This window comes from Apodemus sylvaticus, chromosome 13 (assembly GCF_947179515.1).
Source record: "Apodemus sylvaticus chromosome 13, mApoSyl1.1, whole genome shotgun sequence".
NCBI classification, from domain to species: Eukaryota; Metazoa; Chordata; class Mammalia; order Rodentia; family Muridae; genus Apodemus; species Apodemus sylvaticus.
In genome coordinates, this window is record NC_067484.1 from 12,063,569 (window position 1) to 12,083,438 (window position 19,870).

The window sequence follows — 19,870 nt, forward strand, 5'->3', positions numbered from 1 at the left end:
CTCCATTAATTTTGTACCACTGACATTTCCCTTTACTGTTAATCTTCAGACAACACAAAAATGACTGTAAGATAAGAAAGCTGATTGCCACCTGGAAGAGGAGGGCTTTTCACTGGCAAAGACTTAGGATAAGTGGTGATCTGTGATTCGAATATGTATGGTGTCACTTGAAGTCTGCCGAGAACAGTCCTGGTAAGACTTTTGCTTTAGGGAAGAGGCAAAACTGATGCATTTGGTCTTCTTGAGTGGCCACAGAGGGAAGGCAAGTCCTCTAGACTCAGATCACTGATTTTGTTTTCATCTGTTTGATAGAATGGGAGCTCACCAAAATGCAATTTAAAAGAAAGGCTTCTTTGTTTGAAAGGAAGTCATGTAAAATGTCCTGTTTCAGAGAATGGAAACATGAAAACGTTTAGAAGCTGATGGAGAGTATCGCTCTTTCCCTACCAAGATGCTTAGGATTGCTTTGAGTCAGCAATGGTCCATGGATTTGATTGCTTCCTCTTCCACCTCTTCCTCCTTCTCTTCTTCCTCCCCCTCTTTCTCTTTTATAGCCTGGCTTAGCCCTGGTAGTCACTGTGTAACCTAGATTGGGACCTTGATCATAAGGCAGTCATCTTGTCCTGGTTGTTGGCATTACAGGTATGAACCACCACACACAGCAAGATTGCCTCTAGAACTTTATACTTGTCAGATTTAGTCACGTAGGAAGGTTAATTTCATCATGTTTTTTTCCCTCAGGTCCAGACTAAGAGTTTTGTTCAAAGCTTTAATACCATGTCTGTTTATTTCACAGGTTGTAAGTTCCAGTTAGATCCAACTCTGACAGAAGAAACATCATCAGAACTTTATTGAGAATGGATTCTGAGAACAAACATGAAAATGATGAGGATGAAAGTGTTAAGGGAGCAAAAGATCCGAGGAGTGTTTCATCCTGTGATGACGGTTGTGGGCTTGTATCTGATGACATAGTAAATGCCTCTGAGAATTTTACAAGCAAAAGAGTTTTTTCAGAATCGTCCAACTTAGATGGTATTGCTGCAGAGGAAGATAGAAGTGAACGCGCTCCCAAACGACTGAGAACAGAGGCAGTGGAGCCCGAGACAAGAGAGCAGGGTACCTGTGGCATGGGCACTGTGGAAGCTAATGCCCATTTGGCTGAGACGGGAAAGGAGGCCTTTCCAGAACACTGCTCAGAAGGAGGCAGAGCTCTTCCCAATGTTTTCTCCCCACCCTGTGATTTTAGTACTTCTGATACTCTTCCTCTGAAAGTAGATGAAGTGAAAAAGCCCGCTCAGGAAATGGTTTCCCTTGTTCCTGAAAGACACAGTCCTTTTCCTCCAGAAGAAATAAGCATTAGTTGTAGCTTTGGAAGTGTAGAGACAGGACTCATGTGTGGCGTGTGCGGCTGTTCATTTCCCTCTTGCTCTGCTTTAGAAAAGCATGTGGACTGTCATGTGGAGCAGGGGAAGGAACGCACCTGCTGCCACTGTAGCCACAGAGCAGAGGGCAGCTCATCTCCTCATGTGCGTGTCAGACATGCTCATGGGCCACAGAAAGTCTTTTCCTGTGATCTCTGTGGCTTTCAATGTGCTGAAGAATACCTATTGAATGCACATTATCTTGGCAAAACACATCTTCGTCGTCAGAACCTTGCTGCTCGTGGGGGATTCGTACAGATCTTAACAAAACAATCTTTTCCTAAAAAAGCCTGTGTCATGGGAACAAAAAATGTGAGAACAAAACCAAGAGCTTCTAAACCAATAGCAAAGAATGGGGATTCCAAAGGAGTACAGAGCACTGGGAACACGTCTATAGCCTGCAGAGAAGCCCCTTCTGAGGACAGTGCTGGCAGGGGTGAACTCCTTGTTGAAATGGTGCCATCTAGAAAAATCTCATCAGGGAAAGCAGATGTAGCTGAGGAAAATGTTAGTTTTGGTGTAGCTCAAAATCCTGAAAATCAGAACAAACAGCTAGGAAGCTTAATAAGCTCAGAGGGTCTTTTAAATAAACCAGAATCCACTAAAAATGTCCTACAGACGGCTCATGTCAGTATCAGTACCACCTCAAGGCCAAGATCTGAGCGAAACCTTCTGATGTTGGGTAATAGCTTTCGCAGACGAAGTGGCGCTTTTACTTTAAAGGGCCAGGCAAAGAAAAGGTTTACTCTTCTAGGAATTAATAAAAGGGGTACAAATGAAACTCAGAGGATGTATATGAAACACTTTAGAACACAGATGAAAACAAATGCACAGCCAGTGCTGGAACAAATACAGATGAGCAAAGATGTCCAAAGTCTGGCTGTGACTACCTCAGACAAACCAGAAGTGTTGCAGGACAAGACAGCCTCCTGTCTTTCAGGCTCCACACGGCTGGGCTCCCTGCCAGTAAAGCCAGCTGACCAGCTCTCTATACAGTGTACCTGTACAGAGTGTGGTCAGATAGCTGCAAACAAGACAGACTTCGAAATTCATGTTAAAAAGTACCATGGAAGAGAAATGCAGTTTCATTGTCAGACTTGTGACTTTTCTAGTCCATCAAAGAGAGACTTGGAAGAACACTTGCACAGTAATCAGCATCAGCAAATGACACCTGTCCTCAGCTGTCAGTGTTGTTCCTTTATTTCCTTGAATGAAATGAGTCTTAGAGACCATATGAAGGAGAAACATGCCATGGACTTTTTCTGCACCTCTTGTAATCTGTTCTTGTCAGAGAAAGATGTGGAAGAACACAGAGCAACAGAGACACATAATAGTTTAGTGGTTCAACCAAAGACTGCTTCATCATTGAGTAGTGATTCTGTTTTACCTTTAAGTATTTTAGAATCAGAAAATGTGTCAGATTCTAGAGAAGACTCAGGGAAGGCAGCTCAGGAAGAACCTGCTGAGTCCAGGGCAAGCCATGGAAGTGAAGCAAGACATTCAAGTAAGCCCCAGTTTCAGTGTAAGAAGTGTTTTTATAAAACAAGGTCTTCTACCGTCCTTACAAGACATATAAAACTTCGGCATGGTCAGGACTATCACTTTCTTTGTAAAGCATGTAATCTTTATTCACTGAGCAAAGAAGGAATGGAGAAGCACATTAAAAGAAGCAAACATCTTGAAAATGCTAAGAAAAACAATATTGGTTTAAGTTTTGAAGAGTGCATTGAAAGAGTCTGTATAGGTGCAAATGATAAAAAAGAAGAGTCCAATGTTTCTGGAAGTGGAGGGCCCGAAGGGCATGCTGGTGTGCGATCACAGGAGCATTCTCACTGTGAACAGAGTATGCTAACACCTAAGGAACTGCCACAGTCTGCTGTCATCACCAAAGAGGATGAATTAGGCTTAGCCACTACTCCAAAGAGAGGGAGGCCCAAAGGCAGCATTTCTCGGACTTGTTCACACTGTGGACTTTTGGCCTCTAGTATTACAAATTTGACTGTGCACATCAGGCGTAAACACAGTCACCAGTATAGTTATTTGTGCAAAGTATGTAAGTATTATACTGTAACTAAAGGAGATATGGAACGTCATTGTGCCACCAAGAAACATAAAGGACGGGTAGAAATAGAAGCAAATGGGAAACAAAGTTCAGATATAATTGTTGGCCCAGAAGGGGGTAATCTTGAAGCATGTAAGAAGAATACCCCTCTAGCAGTGACTATTTCTGGTGAACAGGCTAACAAGTCAGTTAAGTCAGACACATCTACTTTAGAAAAACCAGTGGTAGATAATGGGAATGCAGGTGATGTTGAAACTGGAAATGTATTTCATTCTGTAGATGGAGAAGTTAACAGTCAACTCTCTGATAAAAAGGGACAGATACCTCTAGAGACAGAGGACCTTCTGCAGCAGGATGATGCATGCTCTCAGAGAGATGTTACATGTTCAAGTGACAATAAATGTCTACACTGTGAGTTCAGTGCTCACTCTGCTGCTTCGCTAGAGCTGCATGTGAAAAGGAAGCATACCAAAGAGTTTGAGTTTTACTGCATGGCCTGTGATTACTATGCAGTGACTCGAAGAGAGATGACGAGGCATGCTGCCACAGAGAAGCATAAAATGAAAAGGCAGTCTTACCTCAGCTCCTGTAACATGGAAGCAGGCTCTTCAGAAATATCCAAGAACATCACTATACCCGAGGAGGAGCAGTCACAAAATTCTGAGGAATTTCAAGTAAATCCACACCAATCATCTGGTACTCTCCAATCTAGAAACCCTGCAGAATGTTCTATTTTAAATGATCATTCTAATGTAGATATGTCTAAAGTACTCTGTGCTCCTGATTCAGTGGCAGTTGTGAGTGAACAAGAATCTAATTTTAGTGACGATCGTTCCTTTTGTGAGACCTTGCACCAGCCCCTTGTTAAGGACAAAAGTGTGAAACCCAGGGAGATAATGTCCCTTAACACTCCCTCTAACTTCAGCTCTCCAGGCTGTCTTCAAAGTGAAAACCAAGTGAGCTCTGCTGTGGATTGTGAGACAGCAAAGAGAAACCATGATGTGTTGGACGATGTTGGTGATACAAGTACACATGGTGAAGATGAGGGAGGCAGCATGGATGATAGTGAAGGGAAAGGTCTTGACAAGTCCCCCTGCCCTGGAGACCTAGATGGGGGCCATTCAGCTGAATCTACTTCCTCTGTGGTGATGAAAATACCAAGAGAACAACTGGTTCTGGATGGTGGTGGCCAGAACAAGGTTGGATGTGAACAGACTTCAGAAGATTTAAAAGATGTGCAAGAAAATCCTATTTTTGACAATAAGGAAATTTTGATGAATTCACAACATGAAGCTGAAGTCATTTTGGAAGAGGATGCCTCAGCCTCTAATGGCACAGCTGACAGTAGTGATGTTTATGAAACTATAATAAGTATTGATGACAAAGGGCAAACGATGTACAGTTTTGGCAGGTTTGATTCTTCCATAATTAGAATAAAAACTGAAGACGGTGAATTGGTAGAACAGCCAGAAGAGGGTCTCATGGTGACAGGGGGAAGAGTTAATGAGTTGCCCCTGAAAGACTGTGCTCAGGGGTTGAAGAAGAAGAAAGTTGAAGGTGGTAGTGCTTTTGGAGAGTCCACACGAATCCGATGTGATGATTGTGGTTTCTTAGCAGATGGACTGAGTGGCCTGAATGTTCATATAGCCATGAAGCATCCTACAAAAGAGAAGCACTTTCACTGCTTACTTTGTGGGAAATCCTTCTACACTGAGAGCAACCTTCACCAGCATTTGGCTAGTGCTGGTCATATGAGAAATGAACAGGCCAGTGTGGAAGAGCTTCCGGAGGGAGGGGCCACCTTCAAATGTGTCAAGTGTACAGAGCCCTTTGATTCTGAACAGAATTTATTTCTGCATATTAAAGGACAGCATGAGGAATTGCTACGGGAGGTAAATAAGTACATAGTGGAAGACACTGAGCAGATCAATCGGGAGAGAGAAGAAAACCAGGGCAATGTCTGCAAGTATTGTGGGAAGATGTGTCGGAGTAGCAATTCCATGGCCTTTCTGGCTCACATTCGGACTCATACAGGTATGTAACTCTTGCAGCAAGCCCCTGTTTTCCTATAAAGTGCAAAAGAACAATGAAGTTTGGACTTTGGGTCCAACCAAGTGTGAGCTCTACTTGAATTCGCTTTGGGCTCCCACCTGATTCACATATGTTTGTGTGATACTCTGCTTATATCTGAGAAGTGTTGACACTTGATGTTTCCAAAGGTAATTCAGCTGTAACAATTCTAAAGGCAGATTAGTGGACAAATTTGTTTTACTTCTGTCAAAAAGCATTGTCTCATTCCTTTGTAAAACTCCCATGTTTTATGGCTTTTCATTTGTCCTGATTATTTGATTTTCCAAAGTATACATTAAATGACACTTTGTGGTTTTGGAGAACATCCTAAGGAGCTTTTAGCCTTTAATAAAATTCTTTTGTTTTTGCGCATATCAAATGGTGCCCAAGAAGAAGGAAGGAGAGGCCCCTGGTCCTGGAAAAGCTCAGTGCAACAGTGTCAGGGAATACAGGACAGGGAATTGGGAATGAGTAGATTGGGGAACAGGGGAGGGAAGAGGGCTTATGGGACTTTCGGGGAGGGGGGGATCCAGGAAAGGGAAACTCACTTGAAATGTCAATAAAGAATATATTGAATAAAAAAAAAACTCAAAAAAATTCTTTTGTTTTAAGACATGCCTGAAATTTTTTAACTTTTATTTTTAATGTATTTTGCTTGCATGTATGTCTGTGTACCACATGCATGCAGTACCCATGGAAGCCAGAAGAGGGCATTGGATTCCCCTGGGAATCTAACCGGGTTCTTCCAGGGTTTTAAATTGCTGAGCCATCTCTCCTGCCCCTTAATGAAATTCTTAAGATATTACTGATTTAAAAAAAAAAGATATTACTGATTTAAATATATTTGATAACAGGTAGTAATAACAGGTATCTACAAGTGTGACTCTCAGCAGTAAGAATCTACTTTCAAGGATCAGAATTTGTGAACATTGTTTCCTTAATATGTGTTGGAATTTGGTTTTCATTGAGGAAACACCTGATTTAGGGTCTATACTCGGATACATTGAACATTCCATGTTAATGTTTAGTTTGGGGATAAATTTTTAAAAATATATATTTGGTGAAAAATGCATAAGCTACTGTTGTAAATTTATGTAAAAATTCAGTGCAGTGTTTCTATAAACCTGCCATACATTCTTTATTTTAAATAGACAGCTTTTCTAAATCATTGTGCTCTGCTTAGACAAGTTCTGTCTACATGGTTGAATTTATGAGTGGATTTGAATAATAAATTCACATTTCAAAGAACATATTTTCATTAAAACTGTAAGGTTTATTTTACTGTACTTTTAAATAATGGCATATTATTAAATCTATACTTTAAATTCCTGCAGTTTTTGAAACTGGTTACAAGGAGAAAGATATAGAGCATTATCAGTAATTGATGATGATTAAAGATAGATCAAATTTTTTCTTGAAGAAAGTTATAGGAAAAGGCACACAAGATTAGTTGAGGTAACTATAAAGGTTTTAGTCCTTGTGTGGGCCTGCTCTCTACTAGCCACATGTTGTAGGGCCATCTCTGGAGGCCGTTTAGCTACTTACTGGTTTGCATGGTCAGTACCTCTGTTGTTGCTTCTCACATTCTAACATGGCATGATCTTAGGTACCAGGCTGTTCTTATACATTAAAAATATGTGTTTTCTTAACATCCCCTTTTAAGTCAGATAAAGCTGAATAAAACTGAGAGGAAGATGCTAATGGAGTTCTTTTTAGAATTCTTTATGCAACTGTCTGGTCAAGACATGTTGCTTATAATTGATGTGTCCATTACTTGAATTCTCTTGTAATTATAGTCAATAAGTCTTGTAAATGTGTTAAAGCTCACTAAAAGCATACAAATTCAAGAATAGAGTAAGGCTAATAATTTAAAATAATCAATGTAGGCATTTCAGCACTTAATTTCCCTTGTGTGTTGATAGCTGATCATTCTTAATCCATTAAGATTTATTTAGTCGTTTACAATGCAAAATAGGTTTGCACTGGTCACTTGTGCCATTTGAAAATGTCTACCAGGTTAAGTGCAGAATGTAGTCCATTAGTCTTCCTTGACTATATGTATTAATTGCATTTAAAATCAAGTTAATGTGGATGTGAAAGTGAGGTAACTATCAGTCTGTGACAGAGTAGCCCTGCTTATGTAAGTTACCTCATTGATTGTAACAGTTAGGAAAAGTCAGCATGTTTTTCCCATATCTTCTGTTGGTTTTACCAGAAAGTACATTTTTGCATGCTCTGAAGCACTGCAGAGCACATCCTCCCTGAGTCACATTTTTTGGGGAAAGTTGGTCTTCAGATTTAATTTCTTTTTTTTTGGGGGGGGATATCTTTAAGTGGACAACTCTCTGGTGCTTTGCTTTTATCTATGAAAGAGTAAGTAATACAGGCCTGCTAGCCCTGCTTAACTGGAAGTGGCTCACTCTTCCAACCCATTTCCAAATTTGGAATTTGCTATCTGATTTTATGTAACCTGGTCTTAATTATTGTTAGTGTGATATAAGCAGCATTCTTAAGAAATGAGTTTTTATCATCAAGAACTATAGGCAGAAAGTATATCGCTTCCTGTGCGTTTGTGCTGTGAGGCGCTCAGCTTGGTTACCCTGCAGTACAAGCCTGGAGCTTGGTGTTATCTCATGTGCATGTGCAGGATTCTGTATTTTGTGTCACAGCACATGCAAAAGATACTTAAGCCTCAAGATATCAGAAGGCCATTTATAGTTTATAGTATTTTGATCCTTGTGCCCTTTGGAAAATGTTTATATATGGGTGCCTATGGTGTGGTGTGCAAATCCACGGAAAACTCTTAAGTTAGTGCTGGGCGTCTGCAACTCAGTATGTAATGGTTTAGAAACTGTAGTTCACCAAGTTAATTTGCAGAGTGAGCACAGTGGAAAGGGGCTGACTTCATTCACTACTTACTCTGCAAATACTTCACTCAAAGTTGGTGTTCAGTGTAATTGTTGGGTGGGTGTGAACGATTGAGTGAAAGAACAAGTGAGTGAGATGTTCAAATGCTTAGGAAGAACTGGGGTTTACACTACAGTCAGCAAGCATTGCATGATTTGCATGGTCTGTATGGTGTGCATGGTCTGCATGGTCTGCATGGTCTGCATGAAAATCAGGCATCTGCATTACTTCTCCCTCTAAGATCTGCAGGCCCCTGTCCTTCCATCTGAATTTGCATGCTACATGTGTGTGTGCGCGTGTGCACATAGCAGTAGGAATGCAGCAGACCTTTAGGTTTGAGTGAAGATTGAGGTTTTAAGTTCTTGGATTTGTTTAGTAAATAATCAGACATTAAACAGTTAAGGCCACTTTAGTGTTTTTCTTCTTCATAAAATTCTACAGTACAAATTAAAATAAAAAAAAAATCTTCTGGGGGTAGCGGTGCTCCAAGTGATGGAATTACTTAAGATGATCCTGGGTGTTCTTAATACACAATATACCTGAGAGAAAGAACGCGTGTTTACAGGTGTTGTTATATAAGCATGTGTAGGTCCATTTTATAATGTGTGTCATGTGGCAAGTGTAAGAAGGAAATACTGTCTTAAAGACAGGAAGTAAAAGGAAAGACTTCCTGTTCTCACAGAGGCCTGGGCTCAGCAGGTCCATGAATGCGGATGGCATGCAGAGGAAGGGCCCTTTAGACAGCCTCTTGGGGTGGTGAGTGTCAGGGTGAGGTCTCTCTGATCTCCCTCCATGCAGCAGCTTTTACAGAATTCCTGATTTGTGTGGGGTCCGTGTACTGCACTGATGAGCCCTGAGACTTAAAGAAGGACTTCCTCAGAGCTCTGCACAGCAAATTAAAAGCACAGGCGTTTCTGTGCCGCACACTGTGGCATTAGTGCCACCTGAATAGGCCTAGTCAGAATTTGGGGGCTGTCAGAGCCACTAGGTGTTTATATCTGCATCTCCAAGTCACCTTGTAGATAAATGTTGGGGGACTTTTATCCTTTTGGTTTCAGGTCTTGATACTATTGCTTATTAATAATTTCCAAGTTATCCTTGAAAAAGCACTACAACTGAAACCACAGGCTGGTTGATTCTTATTTTTCCAAAATTCCATTATGGGGTTCTGCCTCATATGTTTCAAAGTACTGATGGGTTTAATTTTATCTGGATCATTTAAATACATTATTAAAAAATAGTTTGCAAAATGATTGCTAGAATGTTACTGTTGTAAGCTAGAATCCCAACCTGCTCTTGCTATTCAGATATATAACTCTTACTAGATAGAGCCTTTCAGGTGTTGGGTATATTTGACCCCCCCAACCATAGAAATGAAGCACCGTGAGGTCTGCTTTATCGTCCTCGGAGAGGGAAGTGCGTAGCCTTGTCTGCCACTCAGCGCTCTTGACTTTCCTTGACTTTTTTCTTAAATTTATGTTGGAAGGTTAAAATGAAGTGCTTCATGTTTTTGATCACCTTTAAGAACTGAATTCAAATTTAAGAGAGTAATTTTTTTTTCTTGAGTGCTTTAGTTCCAAGCTCCCTGCCCCCAACCCCCCTTTCAGGGCTCCACAAAGGTTCATTGATCAAAGATTGAAACTTTTTTAATTTGTACTCGGTAACTTGAAATTTACATGTTTCAGACTCTTACAGTATTGGAAGAGTTAATTTCCAAATTACATACTAATCATGATACAGAAACATTGTAATGATTTTAAGCTGTGGTCTTTATTATTTTGATTTCTTTCAAGATGTGGTAGTACTTAGAAAATTGGAAGACAGTCTGTACATATGTTTTTTTAAGGAGATTGTTATTTCTCATTAATGTGGGACTGATTAATGAATGGTGTCTTTCCCATTATTCACAGTGGTGCTAGCCACTCTGAAAGGCTTTACATTTTGTTTTGGAGTATAGTTTAATCTCAGTCCATTCTAATTAATTAATTAAAACATGTCATTATTGTTGTTACTGATGCTGATTTGTTGAAGTATTTGTTAGTGAACTCAGTAACCAAGATATTGACCCTTGTGGTTTGTGATTCACCACAGACTGTGACACGATGACAAGAGCAAGGCAGTCATGTGCTGTGTCTGTGTCTGTAAAGATGTAGTGACATTTAATATGGCGACTCATTGGGGTCAGAGACAGGACGTGTATACTACTGTTTTTGTGCAAGTGGGTTCAAAGTTGGAGAAATCTGAGGAAAGTGGATGGGCACTGAGAAACATCCTCAGTGATACATTGTACACACCAGTAATTTTGTTTGTGTTTGTGTTTTTTAAAATGTTCCATTAGGCCGGGAGGTGGTGGCACACGCCTTTAATCCCAGCACTTGGGAGGCAGAGGCAGGCGGATTTCTGAGTTCAAGGCCGGCCTGGTCTACAAAGTGAGTCCAGGACAGCCAGGGCTACACAGAGAAACCCTGTCTCAGAAAAAAACAAAACAAAAACAAAAACAAAATGTTCCATTAGTACATAGACTATTACAGGAAATATTTTTGTCAGTTATATGGAAAATATTTAACATTATATATCTCATTTAAGCTGTCTAGTGGTATTCAACTGTTGACTTTACATCTTAGAAATATAATTGAGAATTGGGAAGATGCACTAAAACATGAAAATGGTATGGGAGAGTTAAGTGTGGGATCAAGAAAGTCAGAAATGAATGCATGTGTTCCATTTTGGGGACAGCAGTTCTTAACTAGATTGAAGGTGGCATTACTTAAGATTTAGCTTGCCTTCCACAGTTAAAGATCTAATCAGTAATGTGTGATTCAAGTCCAAATCTTATTTTATGTTAAATTTACTCAGGATCAAAACCATTCAAGTGCAAGATATGCCATTTTGCAACAGCTCAGCTTGGAGATGCCAGAAACCATGTGAAAAGGCACCTTGGGATGAGGGAGTACAAGTGTCACGTCTGTGGGTGAGTAAATAAGGCGCCTCTGCTGTGTGAGCCAGGAGCCGCCTGCGTGCGTGCCTGCGTGCGTGCGTGCGGGGTAGCTATTGTTTGAGAATTCAAAACTGATCTGAGTAAGAGTGGCGAAAATTAGGCGTGCGTATCCTCCTTTCCTTTGTTATGGTAAATTTCTTAAATACAGTTATGACATTCTTCTCCCACTTCTAATCCTGTGCTGAAGATGAGCAATTTTATGGGCTACAAGGTCAATTTGAACCTGTAATCTGTAAATTGACTAAATTATAGGATGTTCATTCACATTGCCAGAGAGAACTATAAATTCCATTTAAAGACAAAAAATTCCCCCAGATAATATAGCTTTAGGAGTGCATATGTATGTTTCTTTTCCTTCTGCTATACTGCCTCAATTTAATCATATTAATGATTCTTTGGATCCATTGGACATATTCTACAAGGAAAAACAAAAGATTTAATTTCAGATGCCTGGTTACTCATCATTTGAGGGGTGATGTGGTAAAGCAGTGTATAATGTATTTTTATGTCGTGTGATTTCAAAACTAGTTTCTTTTTTTAGTTTCTGATTCTTTGTAGAGTCATTCACAATGTTTAATTGTCATTCAGATATGTTACATTTAGTAGAAAGTACCGAGCTACCTTAATGTAAAACTAATTAATTTAGCAGAAATGTTTAAAAGGTTTTAAAATGCTATGACTTATATGGTGTATCACAGGACATTCAGAGGTGGATTTTTAATACTCTCCTTCTTATTAAAATGTATCTTAATGTTATTATGCTAGAGAAATTAACTAATAAGTACATCATATAAAATACTTTATGTGAAACTTAAGAAATCTGAAAATCATAGGTCCGCTATTCTGCTTATGTAGAAGGCTGTTCAGGTTTACATGAACATGTAAATAGCCTTCAAGTCAGGAACAGTTCTGCTTTTTATTGGACAATACATTTTCCCAGAATACAATTTCATTTTTTTGACCCTTAAGACAGTTTTATAAATAACTTTGCAAGCAGTTTTATCAACCATGGTTTGTGATTTATTCATTGGCCAAATTGATGGTTCAGTGCCTTGCAGCTAAAGTAAATGAAGATAGGCCTTTGCCCGGGAGCCACTCCTGATCAGTTGGAGAATGAGTTTTGTTACTATTGAGTTTAGCTGCCGGGGTCAGGTCCCAAATGGTCCATTTTAATTTCTGTAGGTCTTGTAATTTTAAAAGATATCTCACTTACTGCTGATAGTCTCTGAGTTATAGGAGATGATCACGACTCCAGTGAAGATGCACCATTAGGAAGCAGGAAACAGTTTCTTTCCCATTTGTGGGAAATAAGTAAAAAAAAAAAAATTATTTTGCATATTAGATTAGTTGAAATCTATTTTTTATCCATTTTTAAATAAGTAAATCAGTAACAGTTTATAATTAATTGGGTTTAATTTATAATTAATTGGGTTATAATTTGAACAATATACCTTTCCTTAGCTGATTGTTTACTGTACACAGATGAAATGCACTAGTAGTTCATGTATTTGATCATCAAGATATAGAATGTAAGTTAATATGAGTGTATTGAATCTTTTGTTTGCAACAGACAGTTGCAAACATTGTTGTGTGTGTGTGTGTGTGTCTGTGTGTGAAGGGTATGAGGATAAAGCATACTAGATATTAGTATTTAACTTTTAGATTTACAGTTAGGCTTTAAATTTCACCTCCTGTATAATTATAATTTTCTTTCTTTCTAAAAATAAGTCCAGTCCAAAAGTCACACGTAGTAATTTAGTAGGGTAAAGCCAGAAGCTCCGAGGAAGCTCAGAAATCTGAGGGCCTTGATCAGAAAGGTTGAGTAGAGCAGTGATGAACCAGGCAATTTGCTTGTCGTGAGCTGCTGTCTGTGGTTGTTCATGTTTCATGTGTTAGGTGCAGGAGAGTAACAAAAGTTAAAGTAGAAAACAAAACAAAAAGTAGGGACTGGTTCTTACTCCTGACACTGGAGAGCATTGGTACATTAACATTGCTGACAGTGTCAATTCATTATCACTGATGGCTAAATAATCTCACAAATGCTCAGTGGACCCATTAGTTCCTGAACATAAACAGGCTATGCTGCATTTCTTCATTAGCTTTAATTGCCATAAATTTTACCTTTTACAGAATCATGCTTTAAAAGGTGAAGTGATCGTTCAGGAACATTAGTTCTATAATTTTGTCACAAACAGAAGGTCCTGTAATATGTTTTCTTTTCTCCAGTAGTTAATATCTTAGTCTCAGTCTTCTGAAATTTTATTAATGACCTCTTCCTTAGTTATAAGTAGTTATTTCTCAAATAGACCTGGATGAAAAATGTATAAAACAATGATGTAGGAGCATTTTTAAATTAACTGTTATAAAACTGGATTTCGTTTTGAAGTAACCTTTTCTTATGGTGAAATTTAAGGAAATGGCATATTCAATATTAATAACTTCAATATTAATGTAGTAGGTTGCTTGTAATTATTTGGCTGCTTTTTCTTGTCTTTCTGTAGGAAGATTGTAGGTGCATGTGAACTATGTGTCTTCCTACTAATATTACTTGTAGTACAATAATACTTGTAGTATTCTGAGTTGTCGACTCCCACATAAAAATTGCCTTTGAAATTGTTGCATCTGGACTTATGTCGGTTTTCGGTTTTTGAATCTTCAAGATTAATAATTTGGAGGTGGTCTCTTCCTTCCCCTCTGCTGGCAGATGGTGGCCGTGGTATGGCAGGGTTTCATGGCCTCGGCAGAAGGGGCTGGCTGACTGAGAGCCTAGTCCTGTGGTCTGGCTCTGACTTAGGGTAGTGTCCTCAGCGGCAGGCAGGGCTTATCTCTCAGATCATGAACACATTACTGTATACTTCCGATTTTAAGGAGCAGATGATGAATAAAGGTAATATAAAGTTGTTCCATGAGAGCAGAGTTTTATTTGTTGAGTTGTAAAGTGTTGCTTTACAAATTATTATTATTTAAAAAATGTTTGTTTATTTTATGCATATGAATGTAGGCAGAGCATTCTTGGTCTCTGGGGCCTGTGAGGTTAGACAATGCTTCAGATTTTCTGGAGTTGGAGTTACAGATGATTTTTTTTTCCCGAGACAGGGTTTCTCTGTGTAGCCCTGGATGTCCTGGAACTCACTTTGTAGACCAGGCTGGCCTTGAACTCAGAAATCCACCTGCCTCTGCCTCCTGAGTGCTGGGATTACAGGCGTGTGCCACCACTGCCCGGCATTATGGATGATTTTTAAATTATTGTGTGGGAAATGGGAATTAAACTCAGGTCCTCTGTAAAGAAGACTGTGTGTTCTTAAATGTCAAGACCATCTCTCTAGCCTCCATTTTAAAAATTATTTGTTATTTTGTGTGTATTTGTATATGTCTGCATGTATGTATGTGGATGTCATGCATGCCTGTTGCCTGTGGAGGCCAGAAGGGGGTGGTGGGTACCCTGTAACTGGAGTTACAGATGCTCATGAGCCTCCATGTTGGTTCTGGGGATCAAACCCAGGTCTTTTGCAAGAGTAGCCAGTGCTCTTTACCCTCAGAACCATAGCTCTACTTATAGTAGATCTTCTGTATAGTATTTTTTTACATCTAAATATGATTAGGAGAAGAATTTTATAGACCTGGGGATCAAACCCAGGTCTTTTGCAAGAGTAGCCAGTGCTCTTTACCCTCAGAACCATAGCTCTACTTATAGTAGATCTTCTGTATAGTATTTTTTTACATCTAAATATGATTAGGAGAAGAATTTTATAGAATGCAGTGATATTTATATCTAGGTTTTGATGTATAGTCACAAGTCTGCTGCCAGTGTGATTGTGCTTAGTGGGGGCAGAAGTAAACATTGCCTTGTGCAAAAGCTGATAGTTTTACTTAACTACATTTTGGCTTAAAAATAGACCAGACACATCTTTTTATTAAAGTCATGATCCACTGTTTTTACTTATTTTAGTTGTTAAGAATGTGAAAACTCTCAATCCCCAATAGTCATTCTACATGTTTTGCTAGGTTTTAAAAAAATTTTGGCTGTGGGACTTACTGTAGCTTAGAGGTAGAACTCTTGTCTAGCATGTGCAAGGCCCAGGATCAATTCTCAGCCTCCACACCGCACACGTTAATAGGCCCATGTGCACTGTGTTCTAAATGCTAGCATTTGTTCACGGTTTGGTGTAAATGCTGCATTTTGCATTTGTCTCATTTGCTGACTTTGATGGCTTTTATTCTTTATTTGGTGTTTGCTCTCCCTGTGTATTGATAGGGAAGCGAGTTACAAGTGACGTGGTGACATACCTCTGTAGCCCGCACTCCTGGCTCACGGCTGCTCCTTCTCCTAATTACCCCCTTCCCCTTTCTGTTCATTATTTTTCTGTTCTGTGTTGTTTGTGTCTTTTTCCATTGCTGTGATTTTTATTCATTGTTTTTCATCTAGGTTGTAATAGCATAACATCTACTTCTATTAGCCACATGTATTCCATTTTTGTTAAAATTTACGTTCTGATAAAAGACTGCTTATCCAGTCTTACTTTTATATTCTGGTATTCAAACCCTGCCTCATTTCCTTGTTTTATTTTCCCGGTGGGTAAGTGTTACTGTAAATGATGTTAGCTCCTCCCCCTTCCCTCTCCCTCCACCTCCCTCTATGTTCTGTTCTTCATCTGGTGATAATTTACTGTATTCACATGTGGTTGACCGTCTCTATGTAATAAGGAAATAAGTGCCTAAATCTTGTGCTGGGGTAAAATTTATCAAATTTAACAACAAATATTGTTATATTTCAATACTAGTTATCTGGGAACAATTGTAGAAAACATAAAGTAGACACAAGAAATGATGGCTAAATTTTTTATGTCATTTTTCAGAAGCATAAACCCAGTATATGTGAATTAGGGACCATGTTACTTAGTGGTAGATTTTTTTGTGTTGAGTCATGATCTATCTATCTATCTATCTATCTATCTATCTATCTATCTATCTATCTATCATATGTATGTGTGTGTGTATATATATATATATATCATGTGTATATGTGTATACACACACACACATATATGGAGTTAGTTAAATAGTTGAATAGGATTAGGATTTATCTAATCAGGAGAGAATAGGAACATTGTTCAAATATTTCACTCAGTTTATGAGAAGATTCCACAAAAAAATTAAATTGTATATTAGTATGCTTAGGAAATGTTTATTTCTAGTTGATTTAGAAAACCTTAAATAGAAAGTTACTAATGCAGTTAACTCTGTGTGTGTGTGTGTGTGTGCGTGTGATTACCTAGTTTTTGTGCATTAGAGGGATCTCTATGTAGATGATTATAATGTCACTTTCTGACCTTTGCAGCTTGAATAATTGTAAATCATTGCTTCATAACGTGTCAGAGAATGTCTGTACTAGGCAATTAAATGGCAGAATATAATAGACCAAATTATTGCCTGTCATGTTTTCAACAACACAGTTAGTATTTGAGTTACACTTAATCATTACGTGCATTAGCAACTTCATTGGAATCCAGCTTCAGGCTGAGCATGAAATACATTACATTATTTAAACCTCTAATGGTACAAGTCATTTATTTGTGTTGAAGTGTACAACATGCAGAGTTTCATAAAGCAAGGAACACTTGAGAGCTTAATTTATCCAAATCAAAGTCTAAATGCAGATAAACACAAGTGGCAAAAATTAGTAATTTTTATAGGCTGGAAATATTTAAAAATACATGGTTGTGGGTAATTGTAGGCAGCAGGAATAAATTAAAATCACTATTTTTAGTCTGCTCTGAAAACTAAAGCTGTGTATACCTAAATCATTAAAAATACCACAGAATTGCATTTTGAGCTGAACAACTAATTACACCCATCATATCTACAGATGTATCCAAATAAAATAAGTATTTGCTTCAGCTGGTTGTTCTGGTTAGAAACAGAGAAGTTGGTTTTGTGCTGTAGCAGTGCATTTTGTCTGTAACAGTGTAAACTGTAGCACTTCTTATTTTTGTAAAAAAGATTTAACTTAACAGTAAAATATTCATTATAGAGATGCATTTTTTATATTTTCTACATAATATTTTATTACTTTTAGTTTGACTATGCTTTTGCCTCTATTTTGAAATTTAAAAAACGTCATGCAACAAATACTCTGTCTTTTCTATCACTTAACACAAAATGAATCATTTATCCTCCTGTGGTAAAAGTCCTTTAAATACCTTTCAAATTATCAGTATTTTCTATATTATTTTATAATGCAACTCACTCTATGGTTTGAAAACCTAAGCAGTATTTTGATTATAATATTCAAATAATGAACACTATCCTAGAACTCTCCTTTATTTTCCACTGAAATATTTGACATTTCAGGAGAGAGGGTAAGACACTGATGTAGAAAGAGAAGAAAGTTCCTCTCAGTGTCTCCTCACAGTGGTGGAGAGCTTTACTGCCACCAATATACCTTTCCTTCTGCACGGTCACGTGGTGTTTTTCTTTTCTGTGGTAGGTAGCTTCGTGGACTTATTCCAAGGCCATCAAGTGTGGTTAACCTAAATAACAAAATAGAGATAAAATAAGCATTTTTACATGGTGGTTGTAGTTGAAAATATCAGCTTCTGTTTTTAACCTCCAGTGAAATAGTCATGCCCCAGTGTCCTGATTTTAGCTCCTGGTTATTAAAGCTCATACTGGGGTCAAGGTTTTTGAGTGCCCAGTCAGGACAGCAGCCTTAGGAGCAGCTGGCTTCTCGCTCTTGTCCGTTCTGTGATTACTTGTCCTTGGATGTGCTTCCCCTTGTTACTCTTTCCTCTGTTTCCTAAAGTCTTTGTACTCTGGAGAGTTTTCCTGATTTACCCCGGAACTGCTTAAGCACAGGTGGTGGAAATGTAAATAGAAAGGACACCTTGCTATCAACTAACTCTTCATTCTTCTCTCTTTTGGTAGATGCCTGTGAGTTTCTTTGTAAAAGCTTGGCCACAGAATGCCTTGTGCTCTCAAGCCCCTCGGAGGGCAGAGACCTGAGGAGAAAACAGATTATGGTCCAAGAGCCACTCCATAGGGAACCCGGTTGAGTGGGAACCTCCAACAGTTGAGGAATATAAAAAAGACTCCCTACAGACCTCGCTCTGGCAGAGTTTTTGGGTCTAAAAGTTATTTAAGGAGAATTCATAAGACAGATGTGTTTCTAATTAGTTAACTGAAGAGCGCAGGTGGAGATGAGCAGAATAACACGGCTTGTTACAAGTTCTGCAGAAAGTCCTCCGTGCACGGCTGTGGAAGGAGGGACATATTACATAGCTGTCTGTTGAACACTAGCATTTACCAGTGCTTGCTGGAGTTGAGCTTCAAATAGGCAAAACTCAGTTCCATAGATGGCCAAGTCTTGATGGCTAACTGAGAAATTGCTTCAACAATACGTAGTAGTGGATATGATTGCCACCGGTAGTCAGACAGATGAACCAGGACTACTTGACCAGGCAGGGGCTGTGGCGAGGAGGTGGCTATATAAGTCGACAGGAGGTGGCTATCCTCAGGAAGGGAAGCTAAGTCAATACTACCTGAACCATGATCATAAAGCCAGGTAGACAATTGCAGGGAGGGTGTTTCTCAGAGATGTTCCATGTTCTTATGTTGAGTGGTAGCCCTTTTCTCTGCCTGCCTGCCAGTCTTCCCTCCCACCTCCCTGCTCCATCCCTCCCTCCATACCTCCTTCCCTCGCCCTGCTCTCCTAAAGACCTGTATGACTTGACAGTTTCTGGAAGAGAAGGAAGAAGAGAAGGGAGTGTGTCTAAATAGGGAAGTGGGAAGTAAATTACTGTTCAGAGTCAAGGCGTGTGGGAATTGGTCAAAACAGTTATTTTAAGAGAATTTCACTATTTATAATTTTAATTAGGGAACCATTGATTTTTTGGATAATAATAATGAAACAGATTGATATCTGTTCCATATAGCTTAGTGCAAGATAATTACAGATAATGAGAAGGACATATGGCGATGCAGCTACACTCCCCGTGTTTGCATTCAATTGGAAGATGGGCTGTGATTGTTTTTTCACACTAGAATGTGCTACATGTGCAGTACAGCACCAGGAAGGAAGCTATTCCTTTTTAAAAGTATATACTACTTAATAACATAATTTGCTAGGTTTGGTGGTACACACCTTTAATCCTAGTACTTGGGAGACAGAGGCAGGCAAATCTCTGAGTTTGAGGCCAGCCTGATCCACAAAGCAAGTTCTAGGTTACACAGGGCTACACAGAGAAACCCTGTCAACAAAACAAAAGCAACAAAACAACTACAAACTATGGTTGTCTCTTACTCCTTACTTCCAAGACCCCTTTTTTTTCCCATTTGAAACTATTTACACATTTTATGTTTTTTTTTTTTCTTAAATTGTTCTATGCTAAACTTCTTTTTTCCATTTTTTGAGAT

General features: G+C 38.8%; 1 protein-coding gene across 3 annotated transcripts in view; it reads left to right on the forward strand.

Annotated features, from left to right (window-relative positions):
• The window catches only part of Znf407 (zinc finger protein 407), a 395,230-nt gene that overhangs the window by 21,398 nt on the left and 353,962 nt on the right, over positions 1-19,870 (forward strand). For all 3 annotated transcript variants that reach the window (XM_052201475.1, XM_052201476.1, XM_052201474.1), the window contains exons 2-3: positions 797-5,517; positions 11,317-11,431. In XM_052201475.1, coding sequence (XP_052057435.1) covers positions 858-5,517; positions 11,317-11,431 — 4,775 coding nt within the window. In that variant the 5' untranslated portion in view covers positions 797-857. The remainder of the gene's footprint in view (positions 1-796; positions 5,518-11,316; positions 11,432-19,870) is intronic.